Source organism: Protopterus annectens, chromosome 13.part0 (assembly GCF_019279795.1).
Source record: "Protopterus annectens isolate FY-2018-M chromosome 13.part0, PAN1.0, whole genome shotgun sequence".
In the NCBI taxonomy this organism is placed as follows: domain Eukaryota; kingdom Metazoa; phylum Chordata; order Ceratodontiformes; family Protopteridae; genus Protopterus; species Protopterus annectens.
In genome coordinates, this window is record NC_056747.1 from 542,157,900 (window position 1) to 542,172,899 (window position 15,000).

The window sequence follows — 15,000 nt, forward strand, 5'->3', positions numbered from 1 at the left end:
GCCTACATTATTTTCCCTTCCAAGCTCAACATTCTTGCATTTTTTGTGATCACTTATGTACTCATCCTCATATTGTGCTTGTCTGCATTTTGACTAATACAGCAAGATTCTGATATGGTAAATAAAAAGGTGGTGTTTTTACAGCCTCCTTTTTTAGCAGTTCTGAAACTGAGATGATGAAGTTGTGCAATAGGCATTAGTCTGTAAACTAACAAAATTAATTCATATAACATGGATGTTTTTATTTATTGGTATCCTGTTGTTTGAGGAAAGCTGTGAATAACCCTACATATATATTTCATACTGACAGATTATTTCTTCTCTAGTGGTCGCTGCTACTACCAGATGGTTGTCACGCCTGTAATAGAACAATCTGTGCCAGAGTCTCCGAGCTCCCGCATTCCACACACTGTGACACTAGTGTCTATTCCTGCCTCCTCAGATGGAAAACGTGGATTGTCAGTAGCTGTAGACCGTAGATGTAGTTCGTCCAGCTCTGGATCTGAGCATTCTCACACTGTACGAGTTAAAAAGTAAGTAAAACACAGTTTTTGGATAGACAGAAAGAATAGCATGCAACTGCTTCTGTCTTTAAAGCCTGCTAAATTAATTGATATGTGTGAAAACAAATAGTTCATAGCAGTAACTACCATCTTAGATTTTGAACACTTACTGAGTTTGTAGCCATCCTAAGCTACTTGCATCCTAATCTTTAAACAACAAAATATATTTAGCATTGTAAACACATCAAACTGCGCAGTATACAAAAGATGCGTTAAAAACTTGATATGTGTCTGTTTAACTAGTAATATGTGCAGACCAGACCATGGAACTAATGTAGCGCTCACCGATGCTGATATTTCAGCCCATTTCTTCCACATTAGTGAAGTTTAATTTTATGTTTCTGGTGTTGAAACCAAAGTTACTTTTAACTTGTTAGGCTGTGTAAGGCAAATGGTAAGTGATGACTGCATTTCTGTTTATCTTTGTTGTTAAAGAAAAATCAAGTATTTTTTTTTAGCAGGGGCTTCCTTTATCATGATGTATTGAGCTGGATGATTAGCAACTTTAATTCTAGCTTGACAACTGCTTTTATATACACGTTATTAATATCTCTCTGTTTAAAATATGGCAGAATGCATTTTTTAATTTCTTGTACATTTACAGAAAAATGACAAGGTTTATGTGCAAAAATACCATTCTTTTTGTAAGCAACTCAAAGCAGAAGTTTTCTTGTAGCACTACTACACCATAGCCATCTTTTTGTTTTGAAATCATTAATAGCACTTAATGAAAGGTAAAACATTTATTTTCTTTCTTTCTTTTTTTTTTTTCTTACCAATACAAAATAAATTTTTACTAAGAAAAATGCTTTTCTAGAAATCTGTCTGTGGGGCAACTTTCACACTTCCATAACCTTATCTTGTTTCATTTTCAGAGTTAGTCACTCACATTAGTTGGATAAATTACTTACACACAAAACCTGTGTGTAATGCAAAAAAAGTTGTTTATATTTTGTACCGAGTAGCATTCGGTTTACAGTACAAATTCATTTATTTTGCTTTGCAAGTTATTTTAGCTATGGTGAATGCTTCTGATGTTACTAAAATATTAAAATGAGTTCTTAGAATCTGGAGATACTGCCTGAAGTATGCATAAATATTTGATGAGAGACATAAAATGCACATAAATGTGCAATGATGCTGCCAAGGTGCAGATGCATGTTTTGTTTTCTGGCTCAGAAATGTACTTTAATTTCACATGATTTAAGGGTATTTTGTTAGGATAAGTACTGTTGTGCTGTATTTGTGACACTAGGCTATGACAGATGAATGAGCTGGAATGTATTTGGGATGTGTCATTACTGGGAGAGTTTTTATCCAGCAGTGAAGTTTGGGATGATAATCAGTCTCAGGATTTAATAAATATATTCTAGACTGAAGGGGCAGACTTTCTTTTAAATTATTGTTACTAAGGAGTATTTAATGCAGAAGGCAGCAGTGAGGGCCCTCTCTGAAAATAAAACTCTACTGCTAATGCCTAGGCAGGCTTTGGGGACTTATCTCTCTCTGATAGCATCTTAGTATGTACTTACAGAAAAGAGGTTTGTTTTGCTTTTTGGCCTGTAGTTTCGTATGTACACTCTTCTTGTAAGCTTTGCTTATCAGTCATTGCTGGTATTTACCCAGTAATATGCATACAGTATTATCTTTTGAGGTTGCTGGGAGATTCATAAAGCATAGGATGTCACATTTACAGTGTGTATGAAAATTATATTTATGGTACAAAGGAAGATCAGTGCGCTTTCTGTTAAAGTCATTATAGCTACAGAAATGTATCAGAACCATGTTCCATTGCTGGTGGTGGGAGATGTTCCAAAGTAATGCTGGTTCTTCTTGGGGTAAAGATGTTGATATTCTGATTTTGGGTCATATTATTATATTGTGTCAGGGAGGACAGAATGAAGAGGTGACCTTGCTCTGCCTCCCTTAAAGAAATGTTCTTATGGCAGGTAGGTGCATGTATAGCATAGTAAGCTAACCTTGCAGTGTACAGTATTCCGCATGTCTGACATAAATGTTATAACTTGTACCGTTGCCATCTGTTTAAATTCAATGTATTTGTCTTTCTTTCTAGTTAAGGCAGTGACAAATTCAAATATGTAATAACATGTGGCAAGGCAGAAAGCAGGGCTTTGCTCCATTATAGAAAAAATTAAACACAGGTGTACCTGGCTGATGTCCTTCAAGGATGCATCTGCAGTCATAACATGTGGGTTGTCCTGCCTCAGGCAGCCCCTCGGTCGGCCGGATTCCAAAGTCTGGGTCTGGCCTCGGCTGATGTCGCACTTTCCCGGCGCCAGAGCCGCCTGGGGTATAAAAGCATCAGCCGACGCCATTTTCCTCAGTCTTTCTTGCCGCGCGGTGCCCGAAGCAGAAGCTGTTCGCAAGTGCCGGTCAGTCAGATCCAGTGAATTCACCTACCGAAGACTTCTAAAAAGCTAAGTACCCCGTTGGGGATTCATTCTTGCCTCAGCCGATGTCAGACAAAGTAAATAATTGTTTAACTTGTGGGAAACATACCTCATAAGGATTTCCATTCCTACTGCCTTCCTTGCTTAGGCCCAGACCACGACGTATCGGCCTGTTCAGCCTGTGCTTCCTTCAACCGACGAACTCTTAGACGTCGGTCGGAGTTTGCAGAGGAATTCTTTGGGGCCACTTTTGCATATAAAATGCCGTCGGAGACTCCGACTTCGCATTTGGTGAAAAAACGGAAGGACAAGGACCGACACTCGCGGCCCGCTGTTTCGGCTGAAACCACGGTAAGGCCTACCGCTAGTGTCTCGGTTTCGGCCGAAACCGAGTCCTCGGAGATTCCTTCTTCCGAATCCATTCAACTGACCACCGCGGCCCGGGAGGCCCCAGCTGAGTCTGCTACCGAGCTACCTACCGAAACCAGTGTCCAGGAAATGTCCGACACCATACCCCTGGACATTTCTACTCCTGCACATGGGGCAGCTAGGCCCACTGCTTCCATGTCCATTAAGGCCTTTTCTAGGGCTAAAGCTGCTAAACTTTCTAAAGCTTTGCCTCACAAAACTACCTCCCAAAGGCCTTCCTCTAGATATCAGTCATGGTTTAGTGGTAAGTCATACAGACTAGTGTTTCCAAGGTCCTGGGTTCAAGACTGACAGAGGAATTTTATCCATCCTTTTCTTAGTACCTCCTCCCCCAGATTGGCTATGGTATTCTACCCACATGTTATGGCTGCAGATGCATCCTTGAAGGACATAGTACAGTTTTGTACCTACCATAAATGTAGCTGTCCGATAGGTATGCATCTGCAGTCAGGTTTACCCTCCCTCCTACCCCTCTGTGGTATTCCTAGGGTGCTTACCCCTCTTTTAGCTAGCTCGGGGAATCTATTATGGTGTATTTGTTTGTTGGTATATATAGATATATATATGTATATATATATATATATATATATATATATATAAAATTTTGCAAATGTTTGGAACTTTATTGCATTCATCCAAATTTAGCCTTCCTAGAGGGCACATGGCATCTGGGGCAAGAAAGACTGAGGAAAATGGCGTCGGCTGATGCTTTTATACCCCAGACGCTCTGACGTCGGGGAAAGTGCGACATCAGCCGAGGCCAGACCCAGACTTTAGAATCCGGCCGACCGAGGGGCTGCCTGAGGCAGGACAACCCACATGTTATGACTGCAGATGCATACCTATCGGACATCTACATTTATGGTAGGTACAAAACTGTACTTTCTTGCACCCAATGCCTGATCTGGCACCCCCCCAACTTTAAGTTGAGGAGCAAAAGCTCCCATCCTTGGACATGAAGAACCAAAAATAGCTCCTCTCTCCTTTTAAACTATAGCAAACTGCTCACTATAGTTTGTAGCAAGCAGTTTGGTACAGTTTATTCCACACACTGTGTAATACAGCGATCCATTTCTGACCACAAATGCAATACTGGCATTCATTTCTGAATGCTGGTAAAGCACTGAAGACTTGGAGTGCCACACAGCCTCAATTATGACTGCAAGTGAAAATGTAGTAGTGCATTGAAGACTGATTGTGAACTGCCAATAATGCCCTTTAACACTTTGCTCCCTGGGCAGCTGCCCCATTTACAGCACCCCTAGCCATGCCTCTTTGTTCAGTAGTAGTCTTTTAGAGATGGATGGCAATCTGTGTTCAGCTTTAAACCCCCTTGTAAGAGATGGAGGGACAGAGGGCCAAAGAAGGAGGCACAGGCAACACACTGTATAAGCTACTACTTGGATATACAGGAATACTTTTTCACAGAGAGGGTTGTGGACCCATGGAATGGACTGCTGGAGTGGCTGGTACAGAGGTATGCAAGAGGACATGGCACAGGTAAAAAAAGGTTCAGTAGGAAGGTATAAATGAAGCAGAATTAAAATGTTGCAGCAGTTCAATGGGCAATTAAACTTATTGCCTCTTTTGCCTTCAAGCTGGTGTAATGTGATTCATGTAAAGTAATAATGTTTAACAATGTCTAAGTCACTATTACTGGATAATTATAAGTGTATGTAATTTTAACTCTAGCCGTTTTCTGTTTCAGCAGGGGGGGCTCCAGCATGCAATCTGGTAACTCTAGTACTTGGTAAGACAGAGCTTTTTGGCAAGAGGAGGAAGATCCAGAAACTAGATTTCATATATTTGAGAGTAGGAACAAAAAACAGTGTGAGGGAAATGTCCCTGTTGACAACTAGGAGAGCAGACTACAGGATGCACATTCCCCTTTCTAAACACTGATGATGTCAGCACCCTATAAGTACAGCAAGAGAAGGGAAACCTCCCAGTAATGTGAATAGCGTGCTCTGCTAATGCGTCCGTCTCGAGTGTCATAACATAGTCAGATAGGGGTTTGAATCCTGCAAATGGCAAGTGTGTGTTTTTGGCTGAGGGGGGTTAGTGTGTGTGAGGGAAATGTCCCTTTTGGCAACTAGGAGAACAGACTACAGGATGCACATTCCCCTTTCTAAACACTGATGATGTCAGCACCCTATAAGTACAGCAAGAGAAGAGAAACCTCCCAGTAATGCGAATAGCGCGCTCTGCTAATGCGTCCGTCTCAAGTGTCATAACATAGTTAGATAGGGGTTTGAATCCTGCAAATGGCAAGTGTGTGTGTTTGGCTGTGGGGGGTTAGTGTGTGTGAGGGAAATGTCCCTTTTGGCAACTAGGAGAACAGACTACAGGATGCATATTCCCCTTTCTAAACACTGATGATGTCAGCACCCTATAAGTACAGCAAGAGAAGAGAAACCTCCCAGTAATGCGAATAGCGCGCTCTGCTAATGTGTCCGTCTCAAGTGTCATAACATAGTTAGATAGGGGTTTGAATCCTGCAAATGGCAAGTGTGTGTGTTTGGCTGAGGGGGTAGTGTGTGTGCAATTGTGTGTGAGGGAAATGTCCCTTTTGGCAACTAGGAGAACAGACTACAGGATGCACATTCCCCTTTCTAAACACTGATGATGTCAGCACCCTATAAGTACAGCAATAGAAGGGAAACCTCCCAGTAATGCAAATAGCGCGCTCTGCTAATGCGTCCATCTGGAGTGTCATAACATAGTTAGGTAGGGGTTTGAATCCTGCGAATGGCAAGTGTTTGTTTTTGGCTGAGGGGGGTTAGTGTGTGTGTGAGGGAAATGTCCCTTTTGGCAACTAGGAGAACAGACTACAGGATGCACATTCCCCGTTCTAAACACTGATGATGTCAGCACCCTATAAGTACAGCAAAAGAAGGGAAACCTCCCAGTAAAGTGAATAGCGCGCTCTGCTAATGCGTCCATCTCGAGTGTCATAACATTGTTAGGTAGGGGTTTGAATCCTGCAAATGGCAAGTGTGTGTTTTTGGCTGAGGGGGGTTAGTGTGTGTGAGGGAAATGTCCCTTTTGGCAACTAGGAGAACAGACTACAGGATGCACATTCCCCTTTCTAAATACTGATGATGTCAGCACCCTATAAGTACAGCAAGAGAAGGGAAACCTCCCAGTAATGCAAATAGCGTGCTCTGCTAATGCGTCCGGCTCGAGTGTCATAACATAGTTAGATAGGGGTTTGAATCCTGCAAATGGCAAGTGTGTGTGTTTGGCTGAGGGGGTAGTGTGTGTGCAATTGTGTGTGAGGGAAATGTCCCTTTTGGCAACTAGGAGAACAGACTACAGGATGCACATTCCCCTTTCTAAACACTGATGATGTCAGCACCCTATAAGTACAGCAAGAGAAGGGAAACCTCCCAGTAATGCGAATAGTGCGCTCTGCTAATGCGTCCGTCTCGAGTGTCATAACATAGTTAGGTAGGGGTTTGAATCCTGCAAATGGCAAGTGTGTGTGTTTGGCTGAGGGGGGTAGTGTGTGTGCAATTGTGTGTGAGGGAAATGTCCCTTTTGGCAACTAGGAGAACAGGCTACAGGATGCACATTCCCCTTTCTAAACACTGATAATGTCAGCACCCTACAAGTACAGCAGGAGAAGGTATGTAGCATGGACAATGACTGAGTCATATGTGTCCATGCCTCTGACTGATCTGTATGCTTGTGTTATGTGGCGGACCATAGTGCCCCACAGGCATATCACTGTGACCTTCACCTTGTCCAGCCTGGTGAGCGTGACCATACTGTACCGGACAATAAAGGCAGCTAACACAACTGTGGCAGGTATGTTGTCTAGCCGTACAGGCTGTGACTGGCACACAGGATTTGTGTGCTATGTGTTATGTGTGATGTGTTCAGGCATAACGTATGCCTGTGTGCCAGCTGCAGAGGTGTGTGCCGCCAGGCAGGATGCTATTCTAAGGCTCCACGAATGGCCCAGTGTGTTCACGTGCTTGTATTGCTGTCAGTGTAGGTCTACATCAGACTGGTATTGTAGTCACTGTAGTATTGCATGCCACCTGACAGGTTATGCCAGTACTGGGTTCAGAGTGCTTAGTCCCCAGTTTGGCTATGTGGTTCCATCTCATACATGTGTTGTATGTCCATGTGTAGGGGAGAGGGTTGACTGTGTACATGGGGCAGCTGTGACATTGCCACATGACCCACATATTCCACAACTGTAGCATAGAGGTGACTGACAACTGACCTTTGAACATGCTACCATAGTATTGTGATTGCCATGGTGATTAACAGCACATAGGGCTAATGGGGAACAAGGTACATAGGTTCATAGCGTCATACTAGGCAATCTGCCCTAGGGCATTTAAGAACCTAGCCAGAATGTGTTTGGCTGTCGCCATCCAATGTAAATATATCTTGCCATGCCCTTTTCCGAGGTTAGTATACTGTGCCTCTGTCTAACAGTGACACAGAAGTGATACCCGGGGTAAACCTACAATGTCCCATCCACTCATCAGGATTCCTCTTGAAGAGAGTCAATGAGGGACTCTTCCTAACCTGGACTGGGATTTTATTCCAGAGTGAAGTGAGCCTCTGCGTTATGAATCTGTCCCTCCAGCATGTCCTATTTATTTCAGTGCTGAGGCTCAGGTCTCTCAAGCGTGTATCCCGATGGGATTTGGATATTCTCAGGTGCAGCATGCCCATTAATTCCGTGTTCGACATGGTGTTTTACATTAGGCACAGATCGTCTCTGAACAGGCGGTATGCCACTGAGTAGAGCTGGGGTTTATTTAACCGGTCAGCATATGGCATCTGTTTGAGCCCTTTGATCCTCTTGGTGAGGTACTTGTAGGGTCTTTCCAGTTGCTGCAGGTGTCTGGTAAGGTACATCCCGACAGGGGGATTGTACTCAATTATGGGCCTGATGAGGGATGGGTAAAGAGGCACGATGTCCTCCCCTGATGTAGATGTGAATCCCTTCATGATGGGGTGGGCTATATACAATGTCTTTCTAACCCCTTTGGCCACGTGGTTGTCAAATGAGAGATTGCTATCAACTTGGGTCCCCAGGTCCCTAATTACTTCTTCTGTACATAATGGAGTACCACCTATGTGGTACTTTGTGGGCACTTTGTTTTTGCCAAAGGGGATGACTATACACACTTTTGCATTCAGCTGGAGGCCATGGCTCTGGCACAAGTTGTCTGTTTCTATGATGCACCTTTGGAAGATGCTTGTGTCGGCTGGAGAGTCGATTTTGGCGGCCAGTTTGCAGTCATCTGCATATTTGGTCAGCCACAGTCCTTCCGTGTTGGCCTGTACCTCCGATAAATATATACCAAACAAGAGAGGTCCCAGGACTGAGCCTTGTGGGACACAACTTGTAACTGGTTTGGAGTCTGGCATAGCTCCAGCAATTCTAACCATGTGGGTTCTGTCCTTGAGCCAGTGTGCAATCCATCTAGTGACATAGGGGCTTATATTTAAGCTAGTGAGCTTCTCTAGAATGCCCGAGTGGGGTATTGTTTTGAAGGCTTTTGTGAGGTCCAGGTAGGCTGTGTGAACCACCTTCCCCTCGTCAATGGCTTGGTGACTGTTTCAAAGAAATCAACCAGGTTTGAGAGGCAGGTTCTGCCGTTAACAAAGCCAAACTGGATATGAACCAGTGTCTGTAGGTCCGCAATATCTATATCTATGTGGTCCACGATGATCCTTTCCATAGCTCTGCAGACCAAGCTAGTGAAGCTTATGGGGTGATAGTGTCCAGGATCCGTTGAGGCGCACCACCTTTCTGTAGAGGGACCACTGTTGCTGTACGCCACACTTTGGACACATATCCTGTAGTAAGGCTGGGATTGAACAGTAGGTTTATGTTTGGTAGTAGCACGTCTTGGTGGTCATGTAGGACACTGTCTCGTCCCATTGATGCAGTGTGTATTGCTTTGGAGAGGGCAGCTCTTACCTGAGCATCTGAGATGTCAGGGAGGCAGCACTCTGCTGGGATACATATTTGCCCTGTCAGTGTGGAGGGGGGTTAGAAGTTTGCACTGAACCTGTCAGCTAGAATGTTGGCAATGTCTGTGGGTTTGGTGTTTCTATTGACATTTTGGACTACCTCTGAGCATATCTGGGAATTACCACCCAGGTTCCTAACATAACTAAAGAAAGCCTTGTGATTATCCTTAGTGTCCTGTGCAATTTCTGTCGAAGCTGGCCTTAGACAATCTTATGAGTGCCTGTAGTTATTTGCTAATACTGATCAGTGATGCCTTCCCTATTTGTGAATTTGCTGCATCATTTGGTAGCTTCCTCCTTCTGTTGTGTAGTTTGTTTATGGCTGGGGTCCACCAGACAGGACGTCTGCCTTTGGAGGATTGGGTCTTGGTTTTATTCGGGATCACATGATCCATGCATTCCTGAAGGCGTCCATAGAATGCGTTTATAGAGGAATCTGCGGTCTGGTCTGTAGTTTCCACAGGCCCCGGGGGCTTTGCAGGTTTCCACCTCAGTTTTGAGGAGTGTGAATTTGCTTTAGAGAAGTTGTTCACTGTGGTGTTCTGGGCAGGGGGTGGGGTCGGGATGTGGATATCCAGTGAGATTAGTTTATGGTCTGATCTTACCAGTGAGGGATACACTTCTGGTCTGGAGCATAGAGTCTCCATGTTGGTGATGTTCAGGTCCAATATGTTTCCCCTTCTTGTGGGAGTGGTAACAAGTTGTTCCATAGCATTTGAGCTCATATATTCTAGGAATCTTTGGCCTAGGGTGATGGAGCTAGAGTCATGCTCCCAGTCCATGTTTGGGTAGTTGACGTTGCCCAATATAATGGTGTTTGGAGAGACCTTCATATTTCCACTGTTCACAGGACGGCCAAGTGCAGTTCTTGGGTTTGGGAGGGTGGTCTGTAGCAGGCTATAACCTGGAAGGCAGTTTCACCCATTGTTAGTTGCACATGGATAGTCTCTGATGCTTGGTGCTTTGCCACCAACCTGGAGGTGTGGGTATCTTTGATGAATATCAATACTCCTCCTCCATTTGTGGTTCGTTCCAAGTTTTGGGGCTGAAAAGCATGGTATGAGGTTAAACCTGGTAGTGCTGGTGTGCTCTCAGTAGCCCTGAACCAGGCATCTGTTACTGCACAGATATCGATGTTCTCCATGCCAAGGAGAGTTTCGGGTGTATGCATCTTGAGGTTTAGACTTCTGGCGTTGGGTAGCATTACTCTTAGTTTCTTATCCCTTGTGATACCTATGAAGGTGGGTTTGTCATTTGAGCCTTGCCTAACATAGGCACTATGTGGCTAGCAAGAGCCTTTGCCAATATCTGAAAGCCCAGGGGTGACAGGTGCAGGCCGTCCCTAGCGAAGCAGGTGGTTCAACAGAAGATGAATATGTGAAGGTGTAGTGCCTGTGATTAGTTAGCAGTAGCATATATGACTGCTCACGTGGACACATGCCAGGTAAGTCATATGCACCGTGTCCCAGGCAATGTACATGTGAACAGGACAAACAGTGACATTCTGTCAAGTGAGACATGGACATACATATAGTAAGCTATGCAGATGGCACTAGGAGTCCACAGAAGCTCTATAACTATGCATTGCAGGTGTGATCAGTATTCCAGGGTAATTGCAAGCAAACATGCATGCAAACAAAGCTACAGTAAACAGGGCTGCATGTAGTCCATTGTACAACAAACAAGCTGTACCACTTCCGGTAGGTAACACTGCAAATATGCAGGCACTATGCACATGTACATGGAAATACACGGGTCAGATGGCTAGGGTCCAGTCTCAGCGCACACAAGTGTACAGACCATGTACTGTCAGGATGTACAATAACTGGATGGAAACCCATGTGCTCATACCTGCAGTAATACACATGTCAAATAACAGACACTGAGCCTTCACTCAGTGGTTCCATACATAGTAGGATGTATGCTACCTGGCCTGCCACCACAGTATCCCTGACATATATGGGGACTCTCCCTCCTGTGACAGTTAGTTTTGTGTGTTGGGGCTGTCTAGCATGGTATGAGATGTGAGCTTGCAGTGCTAGGGTGCTCCTGTGTGTCCTGTACCAGTCGTGTAGTACTGCACACATATCAACATCCTCAAACATCCGCATTGCAGAGTCCAGTGTGGGCAACATGCCACTTGCAGTTTACATGTCCATCATTGCGTATTACTACATTCATTACCTTATCCCCTGTGCTACCTGTGTATGTAGCCTTCTGTTGACATCCTTACCACCAGTATGCCAACATGTGCAGATGATACACTATGGTACTTACCATGGGTGTAGACAACAGTACATGACAATCACACCCTTACTGCATCAGGCATGCTGTGATATACCCACAATTAATTCAGCACACAGTACTGTTAACAACATGATACTATTACTACACATCTATGTGGTCACCCTGTGCATCAGCAACATGTTAACCTGTACCTGCACAGTTGTTACAGATTGCAGGAGGTGGCACAGTTTCATCATATGCACAGGGTGTGAACTTGGTATGCCTGAGTCAGCTACCGATACCACCGATTGACATGTATGTGTATGTGTGTTGGTGAGGGACAGCAGTAGAAGGTGGGGCAATGTTGATGCAGTGTGTGCGTGTATGCGGTAGCCCTAGGTGTTGTCAATTCGCATGTGTGTATGGATGCCCACAGTTCCACCTCATGGCTGCCATATACTGGTGTTTGTGGACAGCCACAGTCTGTACGTGCCAGGTCATACAGATCAGTGTCTCTGGCCATGGACACGGTACCTGTGCCTTGCAGGGGTGCTACGGACCGTATCCGGTACCAACCCAGACTGGGTACTGTCATCAGAAGCAGGTGTTCGTTGACTGGACACAGATCCCTGTCGGGCCTGGCCAGAGCCACGTGCACGTGGTCTCCTGGGGCGGTCTGATGACAGCACAGACCCAGCATTGCTGGGGCTGCTGCTGGCACTACGGGGGCGGCCACGGCTCTGTTGTCATCCGTGACGACTGCCAGCTGCTGCTGTTGCTGGCATACGGCCACATCGATGTCTCAACCGCCCACCATTGCCCTGGCTCATGGACATGTAGTTGTGGAACCGGTCTAATATGTCCCCACAACGTCTGTCTATGACATCGGTGAAATCACAGATGGCAGCCGCAATGTCACGCATACTGTCAGTCATGGCTGTGCGACATGCTGTCAGCTCCCTCAGACCCTGTCTGGTGTACTGTTCCATACGTGACTGTGCCTGCATGACAGCCCGAAACATAGCTGAGGTTGTAAGACCTCTGTGGACATGTCTGACAGTACGCCCACGGATGCTCCCACGAGAACCCCTGAACATCTGTCTGTGTGGTACCATCTCTGGGCCATGCCCATGGCTGCTGTGTGGGGAGGCATGTGCCACAGATACCACATTACCCTGGTCAATGCCCACTGCATGATGTCCATCACCTAGGGACATTGGTGACAAAGGGTGTATTGGCAGGATAACTGTGCGCATTGATGGGGTCGACAGCTGTGTACTGTCAATCGGCTGACCAATGGTGGACCCTGGCATACCTTCCTGTGCCATTACACAGATGTCATCATTATCAGTACCCATGGCACCTGATTCAGGTTCCCTGCTACATGACACCAGAGCAGCACCAGAACCTGTGGGAGGGAAACAGGAAACACAGTTTACAATGTCTACACATTACCAGTGATACACACGTGCACACATGCACAGGTGCACACATGCGCACATGCACAGGTGCACACATGCACACATGCGCACATACACAGGTGCACACATGCACATGTGCACACATGCACAGGTGCACACATGCGCACATGCACACATGCACACAGTTGTACAGTACTCAGTATGCGTGATATCAACACACAGACACAGACACACCTACATGCATACAAAGAGCACTACTAAGTGAGCCGAATATTACTCTTACTATCAAGACTATTACAGGAATTGTTAATACACACTCACCAGCATGGATAGGCTGCATTGCTGTTACACCGGAGGGATCTGCAGACATGAAGAAACTAATGTCAGTGGGCACAACTGTGCCATTATTACTGAGTATGATACAGGTCAGTAGTACAACAGTCGCCTTTCACAGGTCAGCTGCTAATATTGAGGATATCACACTTGCACATTAAATACTATGGTGACAGCTACAAACCAAGGATGCACCTCACACATGCATTAACTACCAGTGTACACAACAGTCAACTATACATATGGCATATTACCTGCACGTTCACTGTCTTGCTGCTGCGTGGCTCCAGCCTCCATCATAATGCATGTCTGCTGCTGTTGTTGTTGCTGGTGGACTGGAGCCACTACACTCATGAGTAGTCCCTCCAGTCTGGTGAGTGGGGGATGTGTAGCCACCCCACCACCTGTGGCGACCTGTTGCCTGTGGATATCTGACGCACGCTGATGGACATTTCTGATTAAATCACTGCAGTGATGTCGTACCTGCTCATATGTCCTATTATGCATGCCTATGTCATTTACCCGACGGACCAGGTCTTGCCACAGTGCAGCCCTCTCCTGCTGATTTTGGCTGGTGCGGGAAAAGAGTATTGCATAATCCCGCACCAGGCTCTGGTGTATCTCCTCATCCTCAGCTGTGGAGTAAGTGGGATTCTGCGGGTGAGCCATGTACCTGAAAAAGAAAATAACCTGATATCAGCAATATATGTCAGCAGAATTTGGCACACATACTACACATGTTACTCAACTGTTATGATACAACATATCTCACATATATAGCATCTGTCTGTCTATTGGTGGATACACATGTAAATGGCCAGGTATCAGTACTCAGCCAGCAACTGTGCAACAGTACCTGGCACACTCCATACGACATACTACCAAACCCCAGCAGTCAGAACACTGATTCAAGTCAAGAGCAACTCCTCACTCTGGGGGGTTGTATCTAGGTACTGTATGGCCTACATCAACTACTGTGAGCTGACCACACACTAATTGCCCTGGATATACATATCCCACCTCCACCACCAGCACAAACGACTATAGTGAATAACATTACAGATGCAAACTTTACACTTTGTAACAGTGACATGGTATCCTTTCAGCCCACTGGGCCAGTGGCAGATACAACCCACAATGCTGACCCCTACACAATTGCTTTCTACAGACATCTCCGAGAATACATGGATCATGCAATCCCATATATGACTAAGACACTCTCCACAAAGGGACAGCATCCTGTCTGGTGGACCCCAGCCATAGACAGATTGTATTACAGAAGATGGAAGCTACTGCAAAACAGAGCATAATTCCATAAAGGGAGGGCATGTCTGAGCAGCACTAGTAAGGATCTATTTTCCATCATACAAACATCCATGGGCAACTTTGAGAGGGAAATCAAGAGGGACACTACAGATAACCAGAAGGCCTTCTTCAGTTATGTTAGCAACCTAGTCAGAATCCATCCTCTATGCCCATAGTTAGTACACAACAACAAATATTTCACTGACACCACAGATATTGACAACATTGTGGCAGACAGGTTCAGTGCAGGTGTCACCCCACCCTCTCCCCCAAAATAAGACATAGTTATCTCAGCTGATGTCATCA

The 15,000-nt window shown here is 45.3% G+C and overlaps 1 protein-coding gene across 2 annotated transcripts in view; it reads left to right on the forward strand.

The window, feature by feature from the left end:
• LIMK1 (LIM domain kinase 1) overlaps positions 1–15,000 on the forward strand; it is a 1,196,288-nt gene that overhangs the window by 899,409 nt on the left and 281,879 nt on the right. For both annotated transcript variants that reach the window (XM_044054185.1, XM_044054186.1), the window contains one exon: positions 327–533. In XM_044054185.1, the coding sequence (XP_043910120.1) occupies positions 327–533 (207 nt within the window). The remainder of the gene's footprint in view (positions 1–326; positions 534–15,000) is intronic.